We start from the raw sequence: 23113 nt of genomic DNA on the forward strand, positions 1-23113 counted from the left end.
GTTTGTAACATGCCCCAGAGAAAAAAAAAACATGTCAAGAAGCCATCTTTATGGCGTTGCTGCTACATGTTGGATCATACACCATCATATTAGATCCCCGGTTGTTGTGTGGTGTGTTGCGTTCAGGAACATGTTTTCCAATGTCCTTCGCCGTATTGACAAACTGCTGGGGGGGTTTAGGGTTTCCGTCTGCCCCCTACCAACCAAAGGTCTGAGCACAGCAACTTTAACTGCCGCCTTCTCAAGTGAGGGAGCAGCTGCATTCTGAACCTGAGCCAAGAGCACAGGTGTCTGTGTCCATCAATAACTCAACACACACACGCACATACACATGCACGCACTCAAATGCACATACAGTGGGGGAAATAAGTATTCTACACATAAACGTTTTTTTCATTAAACATATTTCCAGGGTAGCTATTCATATGAAATTAAGACCAGACATTGGTATTGACCAATAAGACAACACAGGTAAATTAATCATAAGATTCCAATCAATAAAAAAAGTTATATGCATAAAATTGGAATGACACAGGAAAAACGTATTGAACACATGGTAAGAAAAAGCACTGAACCAGGTGATTCCACTAATCCTAACCCTAATTCCACTAGTCCTCTTACCTGTGCTAATTAGAATCAGCTGGGTTAGTGCATGTGGCTATTAGTACTTTCACTCTTTTAAAAAGGGTTAGCCATCTGTGAATACATTTGTTACCAAGCTGTCACACAAGAATCATCTCATGAAGGGTAGAGGCAAAGAGCTCTCCCAAGACTTTGGCAACAAGATTGTTTAGTAACAGTAATGGCACAGGTTACCAACTGATTTCTCAACTCCTAAATGTTCCCATAAGCACCATTGGGGCCATTACATTCAAGTGGAAGAAGCATCACTCCACCATCAACTGGACCATATTCAGGAGCTCCTTGCAAAATTGCTGACCAGGCAGTACAAAAATTAGTCACAGTTGCCCGAGATCCAAGGACCACTTGAAAAGAGCTCCAGAAAGACCTGGAAGAAGACAGTACAATTGTCACAGAGAAAACAATAGGCAATGCACTCCACTGCCGAGGTCTCCGTGCACAATCACCCCGTGATACCCTGTTACCAAAGAAAAGACATGTTGAAGCTCATCTGAAGTTTGCTTCACAACAATTTGGAGAAGCCTGTAGATGACGGGAAGAATGTGGTGTGGTCAGACGAGATAAAAATTGAAATTTTTGGCAATAATACTACATACCATGTTTGGAGGAGAAATGGCTCTGCATATGACCCTAAAAATACCATACTTAGAGGGAAGTTTGGAAGTGGAAGCATTATGGTCTCCACTTATGGTACCAGCAGAATCCAAACTGTTGAAGGGAAGATGAATGGAGCCATGTATTAGGATATTCTTCGGAAGAATCTGTTGCCATCCATCAGAACAATGAGGAAGGGTGGACCTTCCATCATGGCAACGATCCAAAACATACTGCAGAGGAGACTCTCAAATGGTCCCAGAGAAAGAAAATAAAGGTGTTGGAATTGCCCAGTCAATCACCTGACTTGAACCCAGTAGAATATTTGTGGAAGTTACTGAAGATAAAGACTCGCCAGTGGGCCCCCCGGATTCTTCAACCTTTGAAGACTGTCTGCTTAGAAGAATGGGCCAAAATCCCCCCTGGACACTGAGAGATTAGTTTCTTCGCACAAGAAGCATCTTGAAGCTATCATTGCAAACAAAAGCTTCTCCACCAAGTATTTAATACATTAGGTTAGCGTGTTCAATACTTTTTCCCTGTGTCATTCCAATTTAATTCAATGCACATAACTTTTTTTCATTGGTTGTAATGTTATGATTTCTGTAGCTGTGTTGTCTTATTGAATTAATACCAATGTCTGGTCTTAATTGCATGTGAATAGCTGCACTGGAAATATTTACTGAAAAAAATGTTGACGTGTTTGAGTACTTATTTCCCCTACTGTATAATTTACAGGTTTTATAACTTCATTTATTCTTTTTTCTTTTTATCTTACCTTACATTTAGAGGTGGGCAATGTAGTTAAACTATTCTATGGTTGTATATTTAATTCTATAGTACATGCAGATGGGTGACAAATTAAAGGAAAAAACCAACATAAAGTGACTTAGTGAAATGTTGGGCCACTATGAGCTGTCAGAACTGATTCAATGCTCCCTGTCACAGCTTCTTTAAGTATGTGGAACTCTACTGGACGGATGAAAACCTTTCTTCCAAAAGACATTCTCTCATTTGTTGCCTGTATGATGTCTTTATGTTGGTGATGGAGAGTGCTAAAGCAAAATCTCCTTTTTCATCAAACCATTCAGTGACCTCTTGCACCCTGTATAGAAGTATCTGCATTTTGTTATTTTGTTATTAATTTATTTTATCAACAGTAGAATTACTTTGGCTCTGTCCATAGTCCCAATGTCCCTCCCTGCCTCGGATTAGCTTCCGCTAGCTTTCATTGCAAATGTAATTCTCATAAAGAGCGTCTTTTACGACTCTGTCTGTAGAGATGACACAATACCCGGGGGTTTTGGTTCATATTCTCAGCTACATGAGATACTCATGTAGCTGAGATCACTACTGGCGAGTAACAGTTAAAAGCGTTTTCATTTTAACAAAGATTAGAGAGTGATTAATTTGTTAGCATTTAACCACTACAGCCTCCTTGAGGCTTTTACTGTGCTTCTGTGGCCAGGACTCATGGGCTATGTTGTCGTTGATCGCTAACAAAATAATTTGTTTTATTTTGGGAAAATGACGAGGTGCTCAAGTTTTTTTACAAGGCAGTTTAGTAATAAAAAGGGTGGGGGTCTCTGTAGTGAACTCCAGTGGCAGTATGACAGGTTGTGCCCCTTTTCAGAATATGTCAAGTCAAGTCAAGTGTCAATGTCATAGTTGTTTTTTTGTTCACCAGTGTATGCTGTTCAAACTCTTTGAAGTTCTTCCTTAACTTGAGAAATTATTTCTTTTTTAACCCCTCTAATTGCTTCCAGTGAGTGCAAATCAAAGGCAATTAAAGTGATGTTTGAACTTGGCTGTAAAATAAGTGTAGCTTGGATTGCCTCTGAGGAATGCATTTCTTCCTATTTTTAGCTTTGCCATGTTTTGATTCAAGGCAGGCTTTAACTTCGTTATCTTTGCGGGGTGCAGCATAGTTTTTCAGCCTGAGCTGTCATCAGTTCAGAGCATATTACCTCCCCGCTCGCACAAGTGTTTATGTTTAATGTGCAGAATCAAAGCGGCATGTGTGATAGCTTAGCTGAACATGGCAGAAAACTATTGATTGAACTGCTGAGTCCTCGGAGCTTTTGATGAGCTAACATTTGCAGGGATCCGTGACATCAGAGAGTAATCCTAATAGGTTTTTTTGCCAGAAAACCTGGCACTCGCTCACTTATCTGATGCTGAACACTTTGTACTCCAGCTATCTGAGAATTTGACACAAGTCTCATGTTTCATTAAGCCGCATGGGCAAGCTGACTAAGCTCTTACTAAACACGATTTGGCATCTCCACTCTGTGTATTAGTGGTATTAGAGGACAAGGCAGATGTTGTATGTGCACACTCTACCTATAGACTGTCATGTTCTTCCTGTTTGTAACAAGACTCCAGACCATAGCTCTTACTCAACATGTCTGCAGTATGCATGACACCTCGAGAGGGTGATGTCATTCTTTTGTCAGTAATCTGGTCGGTGACTTACCTTTCCGAGTAAAAAAAGTAGAGAGGTTATTCCAGTAAATGATGTGACTATTTGTAACATATGGTGCCTGTCTGCAGGTTTTAAAGGGTTCCTTTCATCGTCTTGAGCCACATCTGTGGTAAATCATATGCTGATGACTGATGACATCATGATGACCTATAATGCCTATTCCTGATAGCATTGAGTGAAATATCTCAGCTGGCTTGTCAGACCCAGACACTCAGACTCCTCGTGTTGATTATTAAGTGTTATTAAAAGACATCACAGCAAACTCAACTGAACATGACTTTTTGTGTGTTTAGATTTGCTGCATTTTTTTGCTGTGAAGTGTCTCTTGTGGTGGATTAACTACTGACATGATTGAGATAAGAGCTGATAATTTAAACATATAATCTGCACTTTTCACTCTGGTTTCAAGTATGTAGTCTATTTGGTGAGAAATTATTTTTCAACTGGGATTTCAAAACAAATGTGAAATGGGGACAGAGCTTTAAAAATGTACATTTGTGTTCACTTTATACAATCCTTGAAAGAATCGAGTACAAGATAAAGTTAATATTGCAGAATTATTATGCTCATAAGTGTCAGTGTAGCCACTGAAATTAATATGGAAATGTGCACTTCTACACCACTGCTACGTCCCTCATGTGGCCATAGTCCATATGTTTGATCTTCTCTAGCTTCTCTGTGATTGCTGTCCTCTCCTGTGAAAACCTCTCACCTTTCCCCGTCTTGTCTCCTCCAGCTGACCCCGGGCGGGAAGGCAGCTCAGGCCGGTGTCGGGGTGGGAGACTGGGTAGTGTCCATCGGCGACACCAACGCAGAGGACATGACCCATGTGGAGGCACAAAACACGATCAGAGCAGCAACAGACTCCCTCACCCTCACCCTCAGCAAGTAAGTCATTTGGCAATGCCATGACCCAACAGAAGAGTCTGTGATCGCTCACTTTCCATTTTATCTCGGTCAAACACAGCGGCATTAATCACCACAAAACAATACCCACGTTCGTTCTTACTTGGGAGATGAGATACCATTATGTCCTTGAAATTTCTCCCATTATGATATAGTTGCAATATACATTGGTACCATTAAAAATGATCTTTGCATGCATTCCATTATTTTATTTCCCCTAAGGCTCAAATCTGTTCTAGACTTAGACAAAGACTTAAATATTGTTTTAGTAGATACTGTAGTAGTAATAGTAGTAGTAGTAGTAGTAAATACTGTGAAATAAGGAATTATTTCTGCCAAGAAGTCTGTTTTTGATCCTGTTGGTTTCTTGGCTATTTCAGTAGCTATCAGGATATCTCAATCTAACAGGAATTTAGCGAAAAGTTAAGCAATGAACCAAAAACCTGATTAGGTGAATTTGGTGCGGATAGTGCTACCATATGGCCATTTGTAAAGCACTTTATGCTTTTGCTTATTACTCCTGAGCTGTGAGGCTGAGAAAAATCATTTTCCTTAATTCCTTGTCCAACCTGTGTCTGTTGTATGTAAATAGGACACGCCCTTTTCCACCCACACAGATTCTCTGTCATTTTTTAAATATTTGCAATGGCATATTTTACATGGTCTCAAAACGAAGTCATTAAATCAGGTTTTTTCTATTTATTTGTATGTTTTCTATTTATTCCATGCTGTTTTTCCTATACATGTATAAAGGCTAGCTGACATAAATTGCATATTGAACTGAATTCAGAAGACGTATTAAAATATGATGGGCATATACAGGTGGCATAACAGCAACATGATACAGTTCAATGGTTATAACTTTGTGGTTATAATGAGTCTGATCCAAAAGATTTGCACAATTAAACCTTTTCCAAAGCTGAAATATTCCCAGGATTTAGGTTTCACTACTTGTATTTTGATGCATAACATTATAATTTATAAAATGAACCCCCCTGAATGTTTTCTTGTTTAGTATTACAGTAATATTCTGCTCTTATCATCTTACTGAAGCAATAGCAGGAGTGAGTAGTCTGTACTCAGCAGTAGTTATGCAGCTGCAGTCAGGTGGATACACTGGCCTTTGTTCTGTTGAAATAAACAGAACAAAGAGGAGCCATGGGTACCTCACATTATGCCTCTGCTTTATAATAACATTAGAGAAGCTCTTTCTTCACATTAAAACAGTCAGGTTTTTTTTTTTACATTTTGCTTGAGTTATTTTAATTAATTCTAGATAACCCTCCTACAGGCAGCACTCGTACCTGTTCACATAACTCCTGCCAGAAATTCCTGATAAAGTATCTCTGTAGAGAACAAGCCAAAACGATTCATTTCCTGCCCCAAGAAAGACACAGTGTAACCATTCAAGAACATAAGGATTTGAGAAAATGAGAAGGTATTGACTTGTTAAGTAATAAAGATGAGCCTTGCTGCTGTCATGGGACTCATTTTGATTTGGTGGTACTCATAAGTATAGAGGTTGTGATCACAGCTACCTTTCACATCTAGTTCACTTTGTTGTTGCCTGCCAGGAGACTCAGCTGTTGAGTTCTGACAAATCTTCTTTGTTCACTTAGTTTGCTGAGAGTCAGAACAGCCGCAGGTCATTTATATTACTTTCCAGATGAAAGCAGAGCCAGAGCTTTAAATGAATAGTTTCACATTTAGAGATCCTAGTGGGTATTTGCTGCATATTGTTCAAAATATGCTTAACTACTCTGGTATTCATACCGCATAGTTTTGTCTGCTCAGATCTTTAGATCCACTGGGCACCCTGGTTCACTTTTCTCAACTGAAGGACTGTTGAACACAGCATATGAATGTGATATTGACATCAATAATGGGACTATATAGATTCTATTAATTAATGAAGTGAAGTAAAAGGGGGAAAAATGAGCCAGATATATTGATTTAGTTCGAAAAAAGTGAGAAAACCCTATAAGACAGAGGGAAAAAAACAAGAGGAAGTGAGGGAAAGGTGGATGGAGGAGGAGCAGAGTAGAGAGTGTTATACTTGGCAGGATCAAAGGAAGATTTTTGGGGGGAAGAGTAAGATGCCAAAGCTCTGTAGACTGCAACCACTACTGTAATCTTGTGTGTAATATGTAGTTTAATGTTACTAAATATTGCAGCAGGTTATTATGCCCGGCGATGACAAGTGTTAGTGTCTCTGGTTGAGACATTATAAAAGATCAGCTTACAAACAAAGAGCTGCACTTTCAGTTTTACCATGAAGCCAACAAGAGACGTAGCTGATGCTGCATGTGTTTTTTTTTTTTTCCCTTCAGGAGGAGGTCACATACACTGCACTATGACCTACTAAATGCCTTACAAGGAGTGTGTGTGTGTGTGCAGAGAGAGCAATAAACTCATTTGGGTGTGAGCGGGAAAAGGAAAGAGACAGGGAGAGACTTGACGGCTTTGTGGTTAGGGCATAGGAACAAAGAAAAGTGGCGTCACGATCTCCGCAGACGAGTTGATGAGGGTTAATCGGGTGTTACACGTGAGCCAGATGACTTTCCAACAGCGTCTGTTCAGAAGTCAGACTCAGGGATTGGTTATTAATGATATCTTGTTTAGATGTAGATCCCGTTCTTTAAATGAACAGAGTTTGATCCTGGGAATCCCGGGATGAGATTATTTTATGAGGCTTGCCTGTTTGTTGTATCTGGCAGGTATTTTAAATCCAAAACATTAGAATTAATTATATGCAGTTTATATTCACTGGTCTTTCTGCTACTTCACACATGTGTTAAGAACATACTGTGGTGAACAAACAAATGCTTTTGCACATTGGTGTGGAATTGAGAACAGCAAAAGTTCACCGTAGTCATTTCTGCTTAGGTCGATGTTTTATGACTTTGAGAGTTGTTTTTGTAAGTTTCTCCCTTGTAGAAGAAGATGTCATTAAACTCTTGAGTTCACGCGTGGAATTCTGTTTAAAACAGAAAATTAATGTCAGAAAATGTTGTGGATAAGTCTATTTCATGTTGGAAGTGATTTGTTTCTCCTTTATCTCACTGGGAGTGGTGTAATGTTTTGATGGACCTGTAATAAGCCAGCATGTTTATTTAACATCAGCCATACTTCTCCTGCACTCTGTGGTTTGCATCCTCTGTTTCTCATCTCCTTGTCAAGTCCGGCTATTGTAAACATTTCACATTCTTTCACTCTTTTTTTTTTTTTTTATACCCATGACTCCCTCCCCATGAATCCTCAGTTCCCTCTCCTCATCTCACCCTCTCCTATTGTTATTATAGTGTAAGACAAGCAAATATTGTTTTCCTGAAACACTTCCCTGAGAGGAGCTCTTGTCAGTTTTATTTATTCTTATCTTGGCTGCCGTCCACTGTTTCTTTTATGTCAAGAGAGGAGGACAGCTGCACGGTGATGAGATATGGTCTATTGTTTGGTTTAGTGCCTCATTTTGTTCAACACCAATGATCACTGCATGTCTTTTTTTTTTTTTATGAGGAAGGTTTGAGGCTTTATCCAGAGCCATTTTTATAGGGTGAGAAATCAAATGGACAATAGATTTTTCAGCTTCAAAGAAAGAGAGAGAGAGTTCTTCATGTTATCATGTAACATCTGCAACATCTGTCTGATTGACCCGGAGGGTTCTGGTTGGAGCACGTCGGTCATCACAGTATTATGGGAGATTTTTTAAAAAATTTTTTGTGGTGAAATTTCAGATTTTTATCTAACATCGGTTTATAAGCCAAGCTTGCATCAGCTAAAATAATTGAGCCTTGAAATGAGCCAGGAAATGATCTCACAGTGTGCATATTCAGTTTCAACATAGGTCAAACTCGGTCCAAGCAAATTAACTTATTCCCTGGAACTCCGACTTAATCATCTCCACGTTTCTTTCATTTAAGTCCAGTTTTGAAATCCAGTACACTGCAGCCATCATACACTTAGCTTATATCCCTGAGTTAAGTGTGACTCATCAAAATGTGGGTTAACAGTAAGACAGCCGGCGAGCTTAAGCACCACGAACATCACATTGATTTGTCTTCCCACAAGTGTGACACGCACAGACATGTCAGTATGCCTTCCCTTCTCTCTTCTCTCTCCTCTCCCTACTCTCACTGTATCTCTACAGCCCTGTTGTCATCCTGTCTTTAACGTCGCTCTATCAGCGGTCCAACAGGCAATGACATGAGCAGTTATTCATTTTTCATTGTCACAGGAAGCAGCGTCCATTGTTCTGTGTGCGTTTTATGGCCTGAAACAATGAGGCTGACTGCAGGGCTGGTTCATTCTCGCTTTCACCCTATTGTTGCTTTGTGCAGGCATGAAACATCGGTCAGGGGATGCTAGAGGTTTTATATTTAGTTATATATTAGGAGCCACCAGCTACGTAAAGCTGTGTGCCTCCGCCTTTAAAGATATTTTAATGAAGCGTCTCCTGCGGCGCAGCAGTTATGTGAATCCGGGGATTAGAGTTAAGAAGTGTACAGCTCTGTGGCATTTGCAGTATTTTTTTTTTTTTTTTGGCTGCGTGGATGATGTGGAGAGTAGTGAGGTTCCTAAAATGTTTACAACGTATTACTATCACTCAACCATCTTGCTGATTTGCTTAATTGCTGATCCGGGTGCAACAGGGACTCTGCTTGAGACGTCTTCACAGTGGCGTCCATGGGGCTTTATAACAAAAGAGGTTCAAACAAACAAGCTGTTTAACTCAATTATCTAAACCACATGTTTACATATGAAAACAAAGGCGAAGTTATTACACAGACTGTCTCTTGTTGGTGCTAAACATTGCAACATTATACTTGCCGGGTCATTTCATTTTATGATGCATTTGACAGTTATTTTAACGGATGTTTCTCTTCCGTTCTGACTTCTTTGAATGGTTTAGATTACTGGGTTAAACTAGACTTTATTTTGTCTTCATCTGAATGTAGAATATATGATACCAGTAAACCATCTTTTTTCAGTTTTGTTTCAGGAATTTTTTTGCAATATGAATTGTAATACTGCTTCTTTTTCAGCCTAAATAATATACTTATGCATAAATAATAAACAATTTATACGGTGTAAAACAATATTTTGGAGAGAAGTTCAACATCTGCCTCAAATACAACTTTTTACTTGACTGATCCATTTGTGATTTGGAAATGACAGAACTCAGTATTGTAAATTAAATGTGCAAAGGTAGAGTTTATCGTAAACATGTTCTAATTACTGTCCCAATCTTCTTTCTTTTTTTTCCCCACAGAGCTTTCAAAGCAGGTGGAGACCACAAGGTAAGACTGTATTTGTCTCAAACATCAACCTCACCTCTGTATGAACACCTGGATGCTTTGGCATGGTCTGCTACTGGACTACAGTGACAATGATCGAATTAGAAACTTCCTTTTTAATCGTTGCTCACAATCGGCCTCAACAGTGTGATATGTCACTTTGTGTTTAAATTCATCTGATTCACCTGAGTCACCCGTCAAGCTCTCACAGAGTCCATGCGCTGTGCATTAGCAAAGCATCAGTGAGTCGCTAAATGAGTTGTGCGCTGGATGGAGTGTTGCGAATGTTGCATTTGGAATTTCCTATGGCTTATTTTGTGATGCCTTGCACAATCCCCGATACCCGAGTAATATTGATTACAGTACATTTAGTTTCACCGTCAAACCTCTTGAGAGCCACTCTCGCCACGCTGTAATCAGCGGGGCAAGTGGCGGCGGCGTCATGAACTGCTTTGTGCCACACACTGTTTTTCGTAAAGCAGATGGAACATAATACTTACACAAAGTTAATGTTCCATTTTAGTGGGTGTCCTTTCGCAGTCCATGAATAATGCAGCGAGGAATCTCATTAGTGAGATATGTCAGTCAAATATGACAGTTTCTCACTTTGAGCCTTTTTCGTTGTACCAGCAGTAGCAGATTACTTCGGCCAGTCCTTTGGACGACTGCCAACACAAATAAAATGGCTGTGTTCACACTTCTTAAGCAATGCTTCCATGTGCAAAGAAAAGCCTGCAGGCTTTGACAGAGCCGCTCCTCTACAGTAATGATTTGCTATGAGAAAATATCTGGCTGCACAGAGGGTGTCTCAACATAAAGCTCGGGATTGTGCAACAGCAGAAGGAACTTTTTTTTTTTTTACTGTGTGTCAAAATTGTCTCAACTGCATGTTGTGCGCTGTGCTGCATTGTCTCCCTCTCTCACATCCACATAGGACTCACTCGCTGCAGCTTCTGTTCAGCCAAAGTACTCGTTTGCCCCCAGCACAACCATTAACAAGATGGCGAGGCCGTTTACGGCAGGTGGTGGTAGTGACAACTCAGGACCTGTCATTAAACCTGTGGCATACTCACCTAAACTTAACACTCCACGCACACAGGGCCGTGCCAGTATGCAGCAGCCACAGAATGGGTAGGTGGATGAATAAATATACAGTGTTTACTTTGGAACCACAATGTGACTGACATGGTTGAAATGGTATTTTTGGTATCTGATTATTCTCGTTCCGCACTAAAGACAAAAAAAAACTACAGTATGTGAAGAATTTATTCCTATCATCACTGCAAAATATTTCCAAAATTAGACATTGAAGAAATGTTACAGAAAAGATAAACATTGGAATTTTACTTGATTATTCTACTGTCTACCAACACATCTAACATATGATGACCTTTCTTTAAAGTGATGCTATTGCTGAACACTCTAGCAGTAATAATAAGCTGCCTGAACTTTGTGTCAGGATGGATTCTTGTCATAGAATGATTTTAGGGGAAAAAAAGAGGATGTTGTTAAATGTTTTGTCAAAACAGACCCAAACCATCTTGTCTGCCTTTATCATATTTTGTCTGAGACAGATGAAAGCAAACACTTTGTTAGCATAGCAGGAGATCTTTAGCTGGCATGTGAAATTCAAACTGGCTTCCCTTGGCCTTCAAAGTTTATCTGAAGGGAAAAAAAAATGTTTTTACAGAGATCAGTGAAGGATGTGTCAATAATCGCTCACAGGTTTATGGCCCTGGTTAATTTTTCTCTCGTCATGTTTTTTTTTTGCCCACTGTAGTTTTTTAAAATCTAACTGCTCTTATTTCCATCATCCTCTCTGTGTTTGTTTGTGAGAGAGACATACTCGCTTGACACAAAATGTTTAGATAAAGGTATCATTTCTTAAACAAACAGTCGACTGATTCACCATCTCAACAGATGGGTTGTTGATTCAGTGAGATTGTATCTTGCATCTGGACAGCAGCTGGACAGAAATGGCTGAATGGATTTTCACATCTATGAAAATCCTTCAGAAATGACTCTGCACCAAACTTTGGATTAAATAGTATTCCTCAGCTTTTTAGAAGCGGTGTAGTGTGTCGTCTTACTCGCTTTGTTTCTCTTTGTAAAACATCACTACATTAGTCTAAAGTCATACTTTCAGTGATTCATATAATTACATTTGTCTCTTTGCATTGTGCTTAATGTACTTTTGTGCTGATCTTATCAGAAATTTCCATTATTTTGGAATTTTACTTTTAAACGGATGCCATGATTCTGTCCACATTTACCACACTGCAGAAATTACAGGGACATACAGCTAGTTATTAGTGACATCACAGTTGTAATGATGGAAAATCTTGGTCATTTTTACTGTTTGACTATCTGTAGGAACAGAAAGTGAAATCATGTCTCTCCAGCTCAAAGAGAGCTCTTGTTTCTACCATGCTGTCCCTCTAGTTAAAATTTGATCTGGGAAAAGAGATCATGAGTCAACTTGATTGAATAGTTTTGGCCTCTAATATCCTTGTTCTAAATTAGTTTAAAAAATAGTAACTTTGGTTCAAAGCTGATTGTTTTGAAGCGGTTTTAAAGCTGTAATTATTTCTGCTGTGTATTAAACTGAAGTTAAACCTGCAGTGCAGGACTTTTACATATAAATGAACGTCTGCTACGTTCAAGCCCTTGACAAACAATTTCACACAATGCTGATAAAGCCTATCACCACCAGATAAATCTCTCTGTATTTCACAGTATACAGAGTTTTTAATCTGGTATCTGTGGCAACATTCCTGCATTGGTGCACCAGTAGTGATGTGCTTTATGTCAACCAGCAATGTTTGGTTTGAAGGGCGCCCATAGAGCATGCGCACCAGAGACTTCCGCCGGAAGTTAAAATAATTTAAACGTGTGGCTCTTCTAGACTTTCCAAATGTTATTGGACTGAATGGATCATATTCTGATAGTGAAAAGAGTCATTTCATGGGGGTCGTGATGCTCAAAATAATTTATCCACCGTTTTACGGTAGCAACGGGGACCAGCTCACACACGTACTCATGGTACTGCCGTTACAGCTGGTAACTACTATTCACTCTCACTGCCAGAAGGGTTTTGTTTCATGTAGGTTTAACGTTCCCATGACCAAACTAACCCGTGCTGCTATAATTACATAAAATAAGTATTCTTCGGTTTTTATTTTACCACTCAGTCTTCAGATTTTACAAGGACTCCAGGACAGGATCAAAATCTATTTGTAATGATCCTGAAAGTGGCAGCATGGCATTAAATAGTCTTCATGGATAGTCTAGTCTGGCTCCTGTAATTTGGGACATGGTGGTGGTCTGACTATAGCCGTCAGTGAGATGCGGTCTGCTGCTGTATTTAGCCTTACTCATAAATTCTGCTGAGTTCTCACACAGCTTTTACTGCCCCGGTGCTGGATTATTTAAGCAGCCGTACTTGCTCACTGTAGAGAGGCTTCACATGGATGTGAAGTTTTTCTGCAGATGGCTGAAATGCATTCCTCTGGCCATCTTTTGAAAAGAATGCAGCCTAATTATAACCGTTAGTCTAGTTTTGATAAAAATCATTTTTGGATGACTGCAGACGGTAAACTCTTGAATGCAAACAGCATACGTGTAATGTGTCTAGACCTGTTGTATTGAAACAGGTTTTGTGTGTTGTTTGTACAGAGCTTACACTGACATCACAATGCGTCATGATTGTGACATTTCATTGTTGTTGACGGGGTATCGGAGCAGAACACAAGAAAAAATTGTCTAACTGCAGTGACACAGAAATTAAGGACTTTTTTTTTTTTTTTCTTTTTTTTTTTTGGCAAATGCCACAACCATTTACATAACTCTGAAAAGAATTTGTGTAGATGGGTGAGAGGAACAGAATGGCAAAGGTTTTGTGCCAAATCTACTGAGTTGTTTCGGGTCAGGATCACAATAGGTAGATTTGACAGACAGACAATGCTGTCTTTCTCTCACAGAGCCTGTCGACAATAACAGCATGTCTCTTGTCACCTCGTGCATGTTTTTCTGCATCTTGATGAATTTCTGTGCACGACCTCTGTCATATATTGACGTTCTGTTCCTCATTTTCCCCAAATCTGAACTCTGACCCCCATTCTCTCTTATTTTCTCTTTTCCTCTTTTTCTTTTAACCCTGCAGATGGAAGCTCATGACAAGTTAGTATATTTCTTTTTTCATACACATTCCAGTAGAAAGTAATGATCGCTCGACTGCTTGTCTTTTTAAATCATCATTCACACTCATAAACAATAATTCCCATCTTTTGTTACAGTGGTTGCCAACCTTTTTGTGACCTCTTGAAAGAAAGCAGTGCGTGCTGCTGTGTAAAATTATGTTATGATAATATTTTGTCTAACTTTAAGATGCCTGATGTTGCAAAACTATCCAGCAATTCACAAGAAAAAAGGAAAAACATTAACAAACATTAGAGGAAAGTCTGGGGGGAAAAAAAATTAGAAGATTTTTTTTTCCTGCTTTCCTGTTAACCATCTCACAGTCCTCAGGTTGGGAACCACTGCTCTGTTAGAATCCATCTCACTATGTTCTAGTAATTTAGCAGTTATATTGATCCCTTCACTGCCCTATTATATTGGACATTTTAAGTAACGCAGGACAAAACTAGAAGTATCATTATGTCTAAAAGCTCTTTACTCATTAAAATCTCACACTAGTTATTGAGTTCCTGACTATCTTCTGTCTGTCCTCTGTTAACTTCTTACAATCTGTCTATATTTGATCTTTGGCCTATTCCACAGGGGTGAAGCTACTTACTATGATGATATTTACCATGCGTCCAAGTAAGGGGCCTCTGCATGCAAGCTGCTTTGTCGGCTTAGTAGCTTAATGTGGCCAGGCTAGATGGATGATGAAGCAGAAGAGCTCATGCTGTCGGTTAAATTCAGAGATTGGTTTTATAGAACAGAGATGTCAGTTCATCAGTATCCATTCATCTGTCATCCTCTACTTGCTTTTTTTTTTGATGGATGCATGCTGCTGTTGACCTGCAACTGTGTTGAAACGTTGTGATGTGCTTGAAATGGAAAGCATTTTTTTTTTTGTGCTGCTTCGTGAGTTGTTTATCAAAATAATATCTTTGATATATAGTATAATTTTTCTACAAATAAGGGCAGATATTGTAGTTTAACAGCTTTTCTGCCTTTGACTCTAATAACAGTTAAATATATTATCTCTAATGAGGTAATGTCCATTTAAGAGAGTTTATAGTGTGCCCAAGAGAAATCTTAGTAATGGGTATCCATTAGCTGGCTGTGATACTGAGCATTCCTCCTAAGTATTGCATGATCTGTTCAGGATGTCCTCTATTTTCAAGGTCACCTGATTAGCTGGGTTGGTGTGAGTGGGTAGTCCCTAGATGGGATTGTGTTAACCGCGCCTGCCGTGTGCTGCTGCTGGGTGTGTGTGCAGGCACGGCCTCCGGGTGGAGAACCTGCCCTGTTTTATCCCCAACGACCGCAGCAAGAAGAGGCTGATCCAAGACACCGAGGACTGGCAGCCCCGCACCGGCACCACCCAGTCCCGCTCCTTCCGTATCCTGGCCCAGCTCACAGGCACCGACTTCAGTAAGTCGGGGACGAGGCCCTGCACACTCAAGAGGGAGACAACAGAGAGCAATGGGGGGGTGGGGGTGGGGGTGGGGTGGAGTGACGAGGCGTAGGTGCAGACCTGTGACTGAACAGTAGATTTGATGTGATCTGATCATAGTGACTATCAGTGAAAGCGACAGCAGAGTGAGTGACACAGGAAAGGTGGATAACAAGGGTGTCCATTTTTCAGCTGCGGAGAGGGGCCTTGACTGTCAGGCGGCTTCACTGACAGCAAAGGATTTTATTCATGACTGTAACCAGTCTGACAAATGGTCCGCACATTTAAATGTTGATCATCACAGCAGAGGCTGTGCGGTAAACTCAATATTTGTGGTAGTATGTGATCAGCTTTTTGATGATTTGACTGTTAGAGGCTGACAGTCGGTGTGTGTCAGCTTCATCATGTAAATCTGTGAGGCATTCTGATGTGTGTGTGTGTGTGTGTGTGTGTGTGTCTCTCCTGGATCTCTCAGTGCAGGACCCAGATGATGAAACCATGAAGAGGTCCAGGTAAAGACTGAGTGTGGTTGATTTTGAACAGCCTGCAAGTGACATAGTGTTTGCGTACTCATGTGTGGAAGCTTCAGTTTGGCAATTAGTTAAAACAAAATAATGTAACTTAGTGTAATAATTTTCATTTTTTCTGCTTCAAACACTGGCATGTGTGGTGTTATTTGCTAATACTTAATATTATTAGTACACGCATCTGCCTCATGGCATCATTTTCTGATTTCTCATACATTTTTGCATTCCACACCTGTCATATCCTTATTCTGTTTTATTCCTTGCTACTTTTTTTTTCCCTACCTCTTTGTGCACTTTACCCCACTGTCTGCTCTTTTTATTTATTCTCTCCCCTGCAATCTATTTCCTCCCTGCCTATCTCTGTCTCATATCTCCGTTGCTTGCGGTCAGGGAAAAGTTCCTCACTGAGATTCAGAGTCCCCGCTATGCCCGTCTGAGGGATTGGCACCACGACAGGTCTGCTCGCGCCCTCAATATCAAATCCTGAGCGACATCCTAGATGCCACGAGACGCAGAGCCCAGCCAGAGCCTGCTAGCGATAGCCACACCGCAACGACTACGTGACAAAGACGACGAAGATGGCCGACCGTCCAATGGCAGTTAACAAATTCACCTTTCGAATACAGATGGGGTGAAAAAGAAGTTTGGGGAAAAAAAAGAAAAGAAAGAAAAGCAAACCAAAAAATAGAAGTAACATAGCCTAGATGACAAAGCCTGAAGTGGAACCTTGCATACTGAGCCTAAGTGTAAGATCTCCCTCTGAATTTCTGACTTGATGATTGTTGACAACACTGTGGACCACTGTGTCTGTAGCCCTATTTTCCATTTCACACTGCGTTACTTGGAGTAAACTGGTGGGAAGGTGGGAAGGGGGGTGTCAGCAGTGGGAAGCGCCTTTCTGTTCGTTATTCTTCTTTGATTGTGTAGTTCAGACCCTCCTTTGATCTCTCTGTCTGTCTCTCTCTCACTCACTCTCTCTCTCTCTCTCTCTCTCTCTCTGCTGTTTCCATTTATCAAGTTCTTCATCCTTTTTAGAGTTTTCATTTTGATCCCCTCATCTTGTTTGCTTCTCCAACCATTAAGAAAGAAAGGGAAGATAAATCTGTACTTTTTTTTTTTTTCTGCTGTCATCAAAAATATAAAACATCTGAAAAAAGGCAACTCTCGCTTCTCTGTCCTTTCTTCTGTGTTTCTTTCTTTCATGTTTATTCAGTATTTAAGCTTAAAATGATGCATCTCTTTTCATCCAACTCTTATTTCTTGTCCTCCTCCAGTTGAGTAACAACAATCAGCACATCTGCCTGCTGTACTGAACAATAACGATTATATAGAAGCAGGGTTTCCCTCAGTATTTTTACAGTCTTGAATAAATGGGACGCCTTCTCAAAGATCAGGGTTCAAGATTTACTTTTTTGTGCAGTCAGGCATAAAAACAACAAATGAGCATATACACATGAAGTAATACACATTAATTAAGTGTAGATGTGCTTGGTGAGGAAAGCTCTCAACTGAAATAAAAATATGTAAGAGTATTTAAAACCCCACAAAAATGAATTTAAAGTATAAAAAAGACCAACATCATCACATTTTAGAGTTTAGGTGATAATTTGCTGTAGTACAGGAAGTGGTTAGAGAGAACAGATCTAACGGCAGATTACACATGAGACTAAATGAAACGGTTTGGACAGAAAAACAAGTTTAATCAGTACTCATGTTTTGATGGGTAGGTATTTTGTGTTAACCCAGTTAAAATTATAGGAAAAATCATCATCGAAACAACTAGAAATTCCTCAGAAACCTTTAAAACATTTACTTTTTACCTTTTTAGGTGGGTATGAGAGAAACGTGGGATGGTTGCTGGTAGCAGGGTGATATTGCCCAATAGATTGTGATACAAACATGTAAACAGAAACTTGGGAGGTGAAACCTGAAACCAGCAGTAAAACTGAGCAGTGGGAGTGAATGAGCTGCTCTGCCTTACATAGATTGAAGAAATCATCAGGAAACCAGAGAGAGTTATTTTAAAACCATTAATTAATTTAGATTTGAAAAGGTATTTGTAATTACATACAGGAAATTTTGGTTAATTTTGTCATTGCAAACACGTAGCTGTATAGTGACTGAAAACCACTTGAAATTTGGTCTTTGAAATGTTTCCAAAATTTGAATCTGCAAGATGCAGTTAATGGCAAATTTGTCAAGTTAGCAGGAATCTACCGTCAAAACCATATTAAATGGGGACATTTCAAAGAATTTGAAATAGTCAATATGAATAAATAAAACTTGAGAATATGACACAAAACATATCAGCATATATACATCATCTGCACAATTGTGGCTGTCTTGATGCGATGTACCTTTTTAAATAGTAATAATAAGGAACAAGGAATGAAAGAAAGAAAGAGCTTGTGGAATACATCAGAAGACCTGAGCAGCCAATAGCAAAGCAGCCTCTCTCTCTGCCCTCTTAGACATGTGGTACTATTGTTTGACACTTTATCAGTTGTCACATACTTATAGATCTGCATCACCTTTACCTCCTTACTGTGGAGGGTGATATGTTAGTGGCTTCTCGCTCCAGCTAAAATCAAAACCAGCTCTATTGTCTGCCTGATGCTGAGCTGCCAACAAACTCCTTTGCTCATCCTCATCGCTGTGGTCGATGCATCCCACAGGAGAGGAAGCCAAAAAGCCAAGGTGGATCTGAAAACAGAGGTGTAAAGAGTGAACAGGAAATGTCAAGGTGATGTTTAATGGGGCGCTGCACTGCAGCAGGTCCAAAACTCTTATGTCAAAGGCAAAAAAAAAAAACAATCCTGTCTGTACAGTCTGTGATGCAGGAATTGTGCACCTGCATCACACTGAGCCTCTCGCAGCACAGAGGTGAGGAGGAAGATGTTGAAAGCAGTGAAAATGTCAAGAAAACATGATCCAGGCCACCCCAGGTGGGAATAAGTCCTGTAGAGGATGTACTTTAATTTGCACCTGCAACCTTTACCAAAGTGAGGTGCAGCCAAACAAACCTCTGAGGTGTGGGAGAAGTCAGTGCCACTTGCCTGTTGTCATGTAGGGGAGCACGGCAAGAGATTGTAGCTGGGGGCTGAGGTATTGACCAGGATGTTGTTTTGTGAGTCGATAGGCTGGATCCCAGAAGGTTGAGGGCAGCTGACCCAGGGTCTGTGTGTCAAACAGGCTGAAACTGGTTTGTTCTGTCCTTTGGTTGACCCGGCCGCCAGGGATCCTTCTATCTCCTCTCCATTTCCTTCACTCTTTTTGGCTGCATTTTCCCTCCAACAGTCTCCCGGTAGGGGAAGGAGGGGGGGTCTTACCTTCCTTAATTTTGGAGGATTTAACTTCCTCTCTGTCACCAGCCCTACAAGTCATGTTCCTTCTATTGCAAAGGGATTTAATGTCCTTTATTATTCAGTATGCTGTTTGGAAACAGACTGTTTTTATTCATTTTCTTGCTGGATAGCTCCCAGCTGTAAATCTGCAACTTCTCCTGCCTCTGTAACTTCTTGTGTGTTCTTGAGTTGTTTGGATACAAAAGGAGCATAATTGATAGGCAGACTTAACCTGATGCTATATAAGGCGATGCTATGGAACAAGGCTGTTGTAGGGTAATTAATTTCCCATTTTCTTTTTCTTTGCAAATGAGAAATGATTTCATCATCTTTCATTAGTGTATAGTAGATGGCGCAGTTGATGATGTAAACACGTAGATGCCTAAGGCGGTGTTATATTTTTTCCCAAGATAAGACATCTCCAGAGCTCACTGTCTTGGCTCAGAAGTTGTTTTCCGTCTCAGTCATGGTTTGAAGATTTTCTGAATATAGTGACGCTTCCTGCGGGTAACAGAACTTTGAAATGTAGAAACAACTCTTTATTTCAACAGTTCTGCACATGCAGGCTTGAAGGGAAACTCTTCTGCATCCAGATCTGACAGCACAACACGTCTGATGAGTTTCCCGTTCTCTAACTTTGCCCGTGAGTGATGTCAATCAATCCAAGAAGATGTTCAGGGGTCTTATTGCTCTCATTAGAGAAGGTTGATGCAGAGGTGAAATGTCTCCATCGAATGCACAGCATGGTGTCTGTGGTTCAGCATTGATTATTTTATATCACATGATTGATTTTTGTCTCGTGAAGGTGTGATAATCATGTAAAATGGCCTTAAAATCCATCTATTACAGTGTATTTTCTTTACAATTAAACTGAATTTACCACATGAAACCAGCTCATCTTGCGACAGGTGAGAATATTATTCTATCCTGTTGATGCTGATTTAATATTAGTAATTATGATGCTCATGATCATACACTCAGAAGGTAACCTGTGGCACATCTTAATGGAGACAGCTATGGCTGTTTATATCCAAACATGACGTTCATTGAGTAGTAGTTACCATGGTTACTGAATGGTGTGTGTGTACCTTTTCTAATTAGTAATTTTCTCCCCACAGCCTTGAGCCAACTCCCTCACCTGCCAAGGCCCAGGCAGCAGATAAACCAGATGGTGAGTTTCTGCTCCTGCTGAAGCGTAAAAAAACCCCCCAGCAGCATCCAGTAGAGGTTGTGCTAATAGATTCTTTTAAGTGTCAATACATGAGCATCAGCTGCAACAATGTGACACGTACAACTGTCACAGCAGACATCTGGAAGGAGTATGTATATTACATAAAAGTGCCCCCCCCCCTCCTCCCTTTGTGAAATTATTCAAAGTCACAGCCAAGTTTTTCTTTTTAAATGCTATAATTCCAAAACAAACCATGTTGGTTTCTCTGGCCCAGGCTCCAAGACTGCAGCTGCAGCAGCAGGCAGCGCAGCTCCTTCCGTTCGACCACCATGGGTCACTGACCCTAATTTCGCCGACCGTTTTCGCCCGGACAAGACCAGCACCGTCGTGACCCAGCACCAGCAGCCGGTCCAGCCGACGCCGATGCAGAACCGCAGCTCCATCCTGCAGGCAGCGCAGCAGGCACCCGAAGACAGCGGGAGGACCCCGGTATGTGGTGCCTGCAACAAAATCATCAGGTGAGACCGCACCGCCCCCATCTACGATGACAGCTTGATTGATTCGTTCTTATTGAATAAAACTGTCTGTTCCTTTCAAATTCCTTTCAGAGAGATGACACATAATTTGATGCAGTTAATATACACAATGACAGCAGCAAATTAAGTCAGCATAATTAACACAGTTTGGAGACATCTCGTTAACACTGGAGACAAGCATTATGCTGACTTTTAAATAATTTTAATCTCATTTAACACATTTCACAGAGTAACCTTAGTTCTTATTCTGCTCACTGTTGCAAGCAAACAAGAACTTTTCAAGTGGACGTATAAAGTTGCCAGTAGAACTTTTAACATGTTTCCTGGAAGTATTTGTTTCTATTGCAGCTGTCCTTGTTTTCCATGTTGAAGTGGAACCACTCACTCTGTGTGTGTGTGCATGTGCGTGTGTGTGTGTGTGTGTGTGTGTGTGTGTGTGTTCGTTCCAGGGGTCGGTACCTGGTAGCACTGGGACGTTCATGGCACCCAGAGGAGTTTACGTGTGCACAGTGTAAGGCGGTCCTGGAGGAGGGGGGATTCTTCGAGGAGAGAGGGTCTGTCTTCTGTACCAAGTGCCATGACAACCGATATGCACCCAACTGTGCCAAATGCAAAAAGAAGATCACTGGGGTAGGAGCTGCGTTATTCCATCAAGCTCAATCAAAACCAGAAACATTGGAATAGGGCTGCTGTTTCATAGTGTGATTTTTTTTTTCTATACAAAAATACATGTAGTAGTCTCTGCTGTACTGCAGCAACACCAGCTGAGCTGAAAATAAAACATTTACAACCTTTTCTGCCCTTATCAGGAAATCATGCATGCCCTGAAGATGACCTACCATGTTCAGTGTTTCAAGTGCGCAGCCTGCAAGACTGCCATCAGGAACCAAGCCTTTTACATGGAGGAGGGAGAACCCTACTGTGAGAGAGGTGAGAAACTGCAGCAGGCACATACTGTACTTAAAACCTGACAAAGTAGAAATGACACCTTAAAAAGTAAGTAAAATAATGTTAAAGGAAATAAATCACTCCTTTGCTAAATTACTGGGATGGAATACAAAGATCGGTGCAGTAAAAGTTTCTGTGGTGCGTGTCCTCTATGGTGGATTGGCACAGAGTATTTAACACTGTGGTGTATTATGGACTTGATTCCAACTTTGACACAAAAACATAAATTATTTGCACCCAAATTTGCTGCTTTTGTGTGTGATATCCTAAATGATAAACTCTGTGGTGAAAAGCAGGGAGTGAGATCTGCTCCTTAAATTAAATTACCATGATAAATATGTTAATTTTCCACCTTTTGATTTACGATGTCTGGACTCTGTCAAATGCTCTCATCATGTTTCTGCTCTAAAACAAAAAAAGATAATAATAATATTAACCATACGTACTGTTCATATTCTGACCCTTCTAAATATCCCCTCATAATTAGTCTCTATACTAAATTTCTGAACCACAAATCTATTTTTCAGTCATAAATACCTTATCAGTCATTAATAAACAGGTGATTAACCCTCAGTTAAGCTCAGTTAAGCAGAAAGATTATTCTTTAGGTTTACGCTATTTGTTTATGGAGAAAAATCATTCACGATCACATTATACTATGGTCTTATGTTACCTAAAACAACCATAATGATTTCTATTAATTTTTATTATGAATGTGAAGAATGCAAAATTTAACATGTGACATTTTTGAGTAAATATGAGTCAAATTTAACCCAGAACACCCTCTACTTACAATGTATGTGTAGCTGATAAAATTTTTTAATTATTTTTGTAATATTTTTGTATATTCTCGGTCATAAAATTTTGGGCTAAATGAATGATATTTAGGATGTTTTTACCGCTTTCAAATGTAAAAACAGGTCCAATTTTACCAATTTTAGTGTAAAAAAACATAAGAACATTGTAACACTAATGAGCATTATTAAAATAAACAACATCTCAGTACAATAAATCCCTCCCTGAATGTTTAGTTTGAATGT

The 23113-nt window shown here is 40.0% G+C and overlaps 1 protein-coding gene across 3 annotated transcripts in view; it reads left to right on the plus strand.

The window, feature by feature from the left end:
- Positions 1 to 23113, plus strand: part of pdlim7 (PDZ and LIM domain 7) — a 37661-nt gene that overhangs the window by 11289 nt on the left and 3259 nt on the right. For 2 of the 3 annotated variants that reach the window (XM_042418118.1, XM_042418119.1), the window contains 7 exons: positions 4458 to 4609; positions 9897 to 9924; positions 10856 to 11052; positions 20537 to 20589; positions 20864 to 21107; positions 21575 to 21755; positions 21935 to 22055. In XM_042418118.1, coding sequence (XP_042274052.1) covers positions 4458 to 4609; positions 9897 to 9924; positions 10856 to 11052; positions 20537 to 20589; positions 20864 to 21107; positions 21575 to 21755; positions 21935 to 22055 — 976 coding nt within the window. The remainder of the gene's footprint in view (positions 1 to 4457; positions 4610 to 9896; positions 9925 to 10855; positions 11053 to 20536; positions 20590 to 20863; positions 21108 to 21574; positions 21756 to 21934; positions 22056 to 23113) is intronic. The other variant, XM_042418120.1, reaches the window with a different exon arrangement.

The sequence above is a fragment of the Thunnus maccoyii genome, chromosome 8 (assembly GCF_910596095.1).
Source record: "Thunnus maccoyii chromosome 8, fThuMac1.1, whole genome shotgun sequence".
NCBI classification, from domain to species: Eukaryota; Metazoa; Chordata; class Actinopteri; order Scombriformes; family Scombridae; genus Thunnus; species Thunnus maccoyii.